At 52.1% G+C, this 8,468-nt stretch overlaps 1 protein-coding gene across 1 annotated transcript; it reads right to left on the reverse strand.

The window, feature by feature from the left end:
- Positions 1 to 4,410: 4,410 nt before the first annotated feature.
- Positions 4,411 to 8,186, reverse strand: RPL6 (ribosomal protein L6). Its single transcript, XM_040081188.2, has 7 exons — positions 8,069 to 8,186; positions 7,273 to 7,521; positions 7,081 to 7,179; positions 6,570 to 6,713; positions 5,668 to 5,716; positions 4,993 to 5,177; positions 4,411 to 4,607 (listed from the first exon to the last, which is right to left on the reverse strand). The coding sequence occupies exons 2-7, from the start codon at positions 7,519 to 7,521 to the stop codon at positions 4,455 to 4,457; spliced, it is 879 nt and encodes a 292-aa protein (XP_039937122.1). The 5' UTR covers positions 8,069 to 8,186; the 3' UTR covers positions 4,411 to 4,454.
- Between the last annotated feature and the right edge of the window lie 282 nt (positions 8,187 to 8,468).

Genomic DNA, 8,468 nt, shown 5'->3' on the forward strand with positions numbered 1-8,468 from the left:
GCACCAGGAACTGCTAATTGGGCAACTGCAGGAGCACCCAAGGAATCCAGAGCCTCTGAATCTTGGAGCTCTGCTGCCGTGTACAAATAAAACAGCCTAAATTCTGAAAAAAAAAAAAAAAAAAAAAAAAAAAAAAAAAAAAAAAAAAAAAAAAAAAAAAAAGACATTAAGAGTGATAAACAGGACTAGGAGAACATTTATTCTTTGTGCCACCTGTGCCAGTCTTCAACACAGCACAACTTTTGTATATTTTAGTCTGAAATGTTGATATGATCTCATAGAACAAGATCAGATTAATGGATCAGGTCCCCTCTCAGTGTCAGCCAAGCAGAGACTGCTTATTCTTTCATGTGCTTCAGAAAATGGACAAAAATTTTCCATTTTCTGAAGTTGAAAACACTCCTTGAGACCAGACGTGAGAAAATATTTCTGCTCTCTGCAGTATGTGCGCACAGACCTCTCTGAAAATAAGTAACTTGCTCAGGATCACACAGAAAATCAATATTGCTGGGGAAAAACCATTGAATTTCTTTCATCTCAAGTCCTATTTTGACTACTGTGCTTCCTCTCTCCTCGTCCCTATTGCAACTAATAAGTGTTTATGTCTGATGGAGTGTGAACCATGCTTAGGTCAGAGAAGCTGCTGGCTGGGTGTGCAGTCCATCATGCAAAGTCATTTCCCCTGAGAGAAACACTGAAATAATGGGGGGGGGGGGGGGAAACAGATAAAGTGAGCAAAAACAGCCAGCCAGCTGACAAAAAATGGGGGCTTTTGACTGATGTCTGGGAGAAGGTTGAGACTGCTCTGATCTAAACACCCCAAACAACAAACGAATAATTACAAAGTGACTAAATAAAGAAAAATGTCCTGGTTGCTGTGTGGTACCCATGTCAAATTCCACATGCAGCCATCCCAGACCCACCCTCTGCAGTGACTCAGGCACTGCCTGGCTTTGCTCAACCAGCAGCTTCCAGAACAAAACATAACAAGGACTATTATGAAGAAGATCCTTAGAAAAATAAGGATTTAATTGCTCTAATTGCTTAAGCAAGGGGTTGTCAAGTGCTCAGTGCAGATTGCAATGCAGGAGAACTGGAGAAATCCAATTAACAGGTAAATAGTGGCTGGGAATTTCAGTTCCTCTTCCCAAACCAGGAGCAGGAGCCCTTTATGGTGCATCCATGGGATTGGCATTTATTTGATTATTCTTTATTGAGCTCGTGGGGTCATCCACAGTGAATTTCTTTGCAACAGCTCTGAACTCTGAGGAGAGGGAGGGCAGGGATCAGGTGGAAATATGCTGGGAGAAAAAGGTTCAACCTCTCCTTCATGACAAGGCACATCCTACAGCACAGTGAACTGAGCAGCCAATCCCTGGACATCTGAGAATTTGGCAAATTTTCGAGTGTCAGAGCTGAAATGCTCAGACATTGTCCTCATGTCCTCTATGAACCTGGCACTGGAAAGGACTTTGTCTTGCAGATCAGCCTCAGTTTCTCCTGAGGATCCTGGTCCCAGGATTCTCATTCCAGAGGCAAAGGCAGTGGCTGTGGCAGCTGGACAGAGCCTCACTGGGCTGGAACTGCAGCCACCAGGTCACTGCACAGCTGACAGGTAGAGAGGTGCCTGGAGATAACAAGGCAACACATCTTATTATCAATTCCCTGGGAAAGCCAACATCCCTCTCTTTCCTCTCCAAAGGATGCTTTATTATAATTACATATCACTTTATTAGGCAGCTGAAGCAAAGAGCACATTTGATGCTAATGAAGTGCTGCTGTGGTTGAGGCTGTCACTATTTTCAGAGCTGCACATCTCCAGCACTTTCCATTGGGTGATGCAGGCTTTGGATGTCTCTGGCTTCTTCTGTGGGGGCTGCCCAGGAAAAAGCAGTGACTCAGCGAGCCCAGCTGCAGAGCTGTTCACATGCTGGGAATGGGAAACGCTGGGGACAGCCAGAACAGACACAAAGGCTCTTTGTGTGCTGCAAGTTGTGCTCAGGTAGGGGCCAGCATTATCTGGATTGAAAAATCCCTCTGTGCTGGTCACCTGCACGGGCCTCGCTTTTCCTGTTTTCCATCCCTTGCCCTGCAGGTTTTCAGAAAGGCGGCAGATTTCACAAAACTTGGGGAAAATATTTGGGAGGTTGGAGACAGACACATCACAGCTGATCACTGGCTGCCTCTCCTTCTGGAAAAGCAGGGTTTTGCCATCTCCATTTCCTGCAGCAAAGCCTGAGGAGCTGCTCGGCCCCGGGAAGGCAGGATTTGGTGTTCCAATTTCCCCTGCTCCCACATCCCTTGGTGTGACACTGGCATCCAGCCGGGCCAGTGACTCAGCTCTCAGGGAGCAGACATTCCTCCCTCCCTTCCTCCTTCCCTCCCCACCTTGCAGGGTGTGTTACTGTCAGCACCTCGTCACACAGGTGACAGGAACAGGGCAGTGGCAGCACGTGAGGCCACTGCTCCAGACCAACACCTGCTGATAACCGGCTCCCATTTCCAAATCACTTCCTCCCCTCCCAGCAAACAAGGTTAATGGCTCCAGGTGTCTCCAGATCCACAAAGCAGGAATGTGTCAGAGCAACCAGAAATTCCAGGGAACACCGTTGGATCTCCACACCCCACTGGTTTTGGGGTTCTTACTGCAACTTCCCCACTCCCAGAGGGAAGGGAATGACTGGAGCATTAATAGGTCCTGCAGTTTTCCCTCAAGAGCACAAGCGTGTGACTGAATTTGGGGTTGCAGGCTACAATTCCACGTGCTCGTACCAACTCTTCTGATTCTCCTTCCTGGATTGGGCTTTCCTCATTTCAGTGTTCCCACGCACAATTTTTAATTTAAGTGAACTTTCTAAGAGTATTTGGTTAAGGTTTTTCTTAGACCTACCTTACGAGTAGCAGGGAGATGTGTACAACCCTTCTGTATCTTTTTGGAGCTGATTTATGTCAACAGGTCATTCCCAGAACTGCAGGAAAAATTCCCTTTAACTTAAAAACCTCTGATTAATCCCATTATCCAGCAAACCACACAGAAGAGAAGATGTAACCAATCACAGACAAAACTCCAGCGGCAGGGAAAATGAAAGAACACAGGACAGAACACAGCACAGAGCAGGAGACACCTCCCAACCAGGCCGGGATTCTGCACGGGACACAGCCAGCTCTCTGCCTCCCTCTGCTGAGCCTCACCCATACTTCCCAGAGAATTCCAGGCTGGTTTGGCTTGGAAGGAACCTTATCCTGTTCCACAATCCCAGGCTGCTCCAAGCCCTGGCCTCAGACACTTCCAGGGATCCAGGGGCAGCCACTTCTCTGGGCAAACCTGTGCCAGGGTCTCACCACCCTCACAGGCAGGAATTCCTCCCCAGTATCCCATCTAACCCTGCCTCTGGCAGAGGGAAGCCATTCTCTGTGTCCTGTCACTCCAGGCCTGGTCCCAAGTGCCTCTCCAGCTCTCCTGGAGCCTCTTTAGACACTGCAACGGGCTTTAAGGTCCCCCTGGAGCCTTCCCTTCTCCAGGCTGACACCCCTCAGCTCTCCCAGCCTGTTAATTATCAACAGGAAGGTGGTGGGAGCACCCAGCAGTTTCACTTCCAGACACAAATTTTAACATCCACCAGTGCCAGACTGCAGCACTCCAGAGGTGTCTGAATTCTTTCAGTGCCTCTGGAGCACTCCAAGCCCAATTCCTCTTTCCCACTGAGCATGGCTTCTACCTCAGAGAGCGTTCTACTGTTCTCTTTCCTATCCCGTTTTCATGGATGAATTTGATGAAATCTCTATTTCTTGTCAAGTCTAACCCTGTTGGCTACCTCAGCTCAGAATTACTGGGCAGACAGATGGTGCAGTTACATAAACCTGGATTCCTGCAGAAGTCTGGCTAAGGAAGAGCTCTGGAGTGCCAGACTTGGTGAACAGTACATCCCTGCTTTGTGTAAGAGCATTCATTTCTGCTGAGTTCACCACAGCACTTACCTTCTCCACTCGATTTCAGACACTTTTATCCTGCAAAACTGTGGAGTATTCCCAGCATTTCCACTTCAAAATCAAAGCATAGCTCCTGAAATACCTCTAAAAAGTTATTTATTTGCTGTGGTTCAGCACAGACATATTTTATCCAGATTTTATGCTGCACTGTGTCAGCCCAGCATTAGCTGCTATTCCCAAAGCAAAATCTCTTCAGGATCCTTTCCCAGTTTGTTCAGAGTTAAGAAAGCTGAATTCCTGTTTATGTTAAATAGTTAAATCCAACAACCACCACAGGACTAGAACAACCAACAGTCCTACACCCCGAATTCTGGTCACTACCTACAGCCCCTCAGAGCTCCACCCCACAGCAACAAGAACTGCGAGAGCCGTGCAACACCTGCTGTGACAGACTGCAATGAACACACCACAAACCCTTGCTTATTTTTCTTCCCTTGGAGTTTAATGTGGTGCTTCCAGAAGGCTCAGAACACCAATTTGTGAGGATAAACTCCATTTGAGAGAGAGAATGTGGAGCGCAGGTACCCCCGGAGCTGAGGCACCTTCTTGATCCGTGCCAGGATCTGGGAATCCACGGCCTTCTGGTCAACCTTGCGCTGCTCCGTCAGCTCGTATTTCTGCAAAGCACAAAGAACAACAGTAAAGTCCTGAGGGAAACTGCAGAATACTTTAGAGAGAGGAGAAAATTCAGGGCAAACCCTGAGTTTTGGGGTTTTTAAGATCTTTCCCCATTTGTTCACAATAATGGGAAGGTGGTGGAGCACTGAAGCACCTTTTGGAGCCAACACAGTGGCAGCATTTCTTGGGCAAAAAAGACCTTTAACTGGAAAAACTCCTCCTCCTCTGAGAAAAATCCCCAAATTTAAAAGGGGAGGTTGCCTCATTTTAAGGGGATCACCTCACTTTATTAATGATTTCTTAAAATCCACCTGTTTTTTCCCTGCTAATTCCCCCTTTCCAGCCTAGCCTGGAGCACTGACAAAGAACCACCCCGTCCCTTACTTCTTTCTCAGTGTCAAAGATCTCTCCTTCCTGGTGCTTGGGCTTCCGCAGCCTCTTCTTCTTGAAGTAGGAATCAGTGAGATGTTTGGGAATTTTCACCCCAGTGAGATCCACCTTCGTGGACGTGGCGATAACGAATTTCTGGTGGGCCCTGCGCAGAGGGACACGGTTGACAGCCAGGGGGCCTGAAGGCAGAGAAGATGAGAGAACAAGGTCAGCTTTTCTGGTGAAAACCACTGCCTTGAAGCTGAGTTTTTGTAGTCTGTGTGATGACCAGTTCCTTCAGTTGTCTACAGCTAAAATCTCAACAGTCAAAGCCCTCTAGAAATACACAAATCTCCTTCCTGAGCTCTTCCAGGTAGTCAGATACTGAAGCTTAATTATCTCCTCTCCACCTCCCTGCAAAGTCACAAGTGACAGAACCATTAAGGTTGGCAAAGCTCTCAAAGATCATCAAATCCAACTTTTGACTGATCACCACCTTGTCAACTAGAGCAGGGCACTGAGTGCCACAATCAGTTATTCCTTGGACACCACAAAATGGGATTCCCCACGGATGTGCCAAACCAAACACACGCAGACCTGCTGTGCTACTGACCCCACAGACAAACTGAACTTAAAAAACACAAAGAACCCCCCAAAACAAAAATACTGTGTTTAAATAAGCATTTTTACCTGTAACAAGCAGAAGGCCAGTATCAAGCTGCTTCAGGAACACAACACGCTGTAAAGAAATGAGATGGGACATCAATCCTCAGGTCCCAGTGCTCCCATACCATTGCCAAACTGGGATTGTGCCTGTTACTGGTACATGCACTGGTACAAGTGCTCCAGGTGTGGGTCAGCTGTGCCACCTGAGGAGCTGCCACCTTGGGATCCAAGCTCCAGCACTTCCAGGTACCTCCTCTCCAACTGAGCGTGACTGCACAAGCTTTATCTCTCAAAGCTGAGCAATTACGCCAGTTTTGCTCTTCCCCCATCCTACAGGATGGCAACAGCCATCCCAGCACCCAAATCCTTTGTCTGAGTCCCAGGCAGGAATTGGATGAACACCACAAGGACCCTGAAACTTCACACAGCCAGAGACATCCCCCCGTTGTGTTTTGCTCCTTCTGGTGAAGGTTTCCTTCTCTGACAGCATTCTTTATGGAATCAAGGACATCAAAGACAGAGAATTCAAGAAAATAATGCCAGTTGTGCTGGTGACCATCCTGAGGATGGAGAACCCAGTATAACAATCCCTGGTAATTAGATTGAGAATTAAACTCTAATTTTTCCTTTGCGGTAACTGCTGTAGGAGAAAGTTTTGTCTTTGCAGGAGCAGCAACAGAAACAGGCACTGGCTCTGTACTGCACCAAGACTCCCTGCGTTTTGTCCAAGCAACTGGCTGTGCCTGTTTTACTTTCAGCTCTGTGCACAACAACCCTAACTTAAACATTTTACCTCTGCCTCCCCTAGGGACTGAACAAGGAAAACACCCAAACAGAAGTCACAGATTTAAACCCAGTGGCCGAGCAGGGTCAGATTCAGGGTGTCCGAAACGCTGCCAAAGCCCTGTGGCAGGAGCCGTGCCCACCTTGCCGCGGTGCCGGCCGGTGAGCAGGATCAGCACCGTGCCGGGGGTGATGGACGCCCGCAGGCGCCGCTTGTGCTCGCAGAACGGCTTCTTGCCGTGGCTCAGCAGCTTCCGGGGAACGTCCTCCGTGGGGTAGTACCTGGGCTGGGAACAGAGCGCAAACATCCTGTGCCACCTGAGTCTCACAGCATGGCAACTCCTCCAAAAGGTGCCCCCGATGGCCCTCCAGTTCAGCTTTCTGAAGGATTTCTGCTGCAGGTGGTGCTTGGGAACACACCGAGTATTTCGGGACGTGTTGTGTGCAGCTCTGTATTAGTGTGTGCTTCCGCCTCAGCGCAGCAACGCATACAATCCCCACCTTAACTCCCACCATCTCCCAAGAAAGCTGGGTCTGTACTCAAAGAAAGCACAGCACAGGCTGAAGCTCCTACATCCCCCCAGGCACGGGGCTCATCACCCGGCCGTAAAGCTCCCCGGACCAAACCTCGAGCATCCCGGTGCTTTTCCGTACCATTTTCCGGATTTTAACCACCCGGCTGCCTCCGTTCTTGTCTCCACCCACTGGCTTAGTGATGGTGGCGCGGGGCATTTCCTTCTTCTTCTTCTCTATCTGCGTGCAAAGGACAAGGAAAACTGAGCACATTTCAAACCAAAGGCACTTCCACGGCAAACGCCATCATTCCCCCAGCGCTCCTCGCCGTACCTTTGTCTCTGGGGCCGTGTACTTGCGCTTGTACAGGGCTTTCCTGGCGTACATGACTGAGCGGGAATATCTCCCGATGCCCCGGGCCAGGACGGGGTTACGGCTGGCATGGTACTTCTTCACCCTCTTCTTCTTGTCCCCTGCTGCTTTCTGGCTTGGCTTCTGCTCCGCCGGCTTCTTCTCCCCTGCCTTCTTCTTGGCCGGCTTCTTCTCAGCTGGCTTCTTCTCCGGCGCCTTCTCACCCGCCATCTGCGATCACAGACAGCAGGGTTAGAGCTCGTTCCGGAGCAAACAGAAATAAAAGAATCCAAACCGTCCGCACCTTTCCAGTCAGTAGCTGTCAGCCACCTCCTCCAGCCGCAGCTGACCAAGCCCTGCACCCTGTGCGCCTCTACGTGACTTAAAACGCTCCTGCACGCTGCTTACAACAGCTCCAGCGCACATCCAAGCGCTCCTCGGTGCGGAACCCGAGGAGACGCAAACACCTCCCGAGCCCGCAGCCGCCTCTGTCCCGGTACCGCTGAGCTGCCGGGCACTGCCCCGGCGGCCTCCCCCGCCCAGCCCTGCCCAGCTCCCGGGAGGCTCCGGCGCGGCCTCCGCATCCCGCCGCGGCCTGGCCCGCTGCGTCCCCCGGCACTCCCGCTCCTCCCCACCCCCGCGCCCATCGCGGTCCCCCCGCCGCTCCCCGAGGCAGCCGGGCCGCGCCTGTGACCGCGGCGGGGCCGCCGGCGGGCGGATGGCGGCGGATGGAGCGCGGCGGGCCCGGCCCCGATCGCGGCAGCTCCGCCATCCTCACCTTCCGGGGGAGCAAAAGGGACTCACATCCGGGTGCGCGGGCTAAGGACACCGCGGCGTCTGACGTCAGCGCGCCGCGCGGGGGAGCACGGGACTCGTAGTCCGCGAGGGTCCGCACCGCCCGGGGCGGCCCCGGGTGACCAGCGAGGGGGACACCGGACCCCGCGCCCGCTCCGGGGGCTGCGGGACCCCCGGCCCGGAGAGCGGCCCCGCCGCGCCGCCGCCGCTTAACCCGCGTCCGCTCGGGGCTCGGCCGGCTCCGCGCCCTGCCCCGAGCGCGGGCGAGGCTCGGGCGCTACCGCGCTCCGGTGCCGGGGGTCCCGCAGCCCCCCGGGCGGCGCGGCGGCGCGGGGCGGGGCGCGGCGCGGGGCGATGACGGCGCGGGCGGTGACGCGGGGCGG

This window comes from Hirundo rustica, chromosome 17 (assembly GCF_015227805.2).
Source record: "Hirundo rustica isolate bHirRus1 chromosome 17, bHirRus1.pri.v3, whole genome shotgun sequence".
Lineage (NCBI taxonomy): Eukaryota > Metazoa > Chordata > Aves > Passeriformes > Hirundinidae > Hirundo > Hirundo rustica.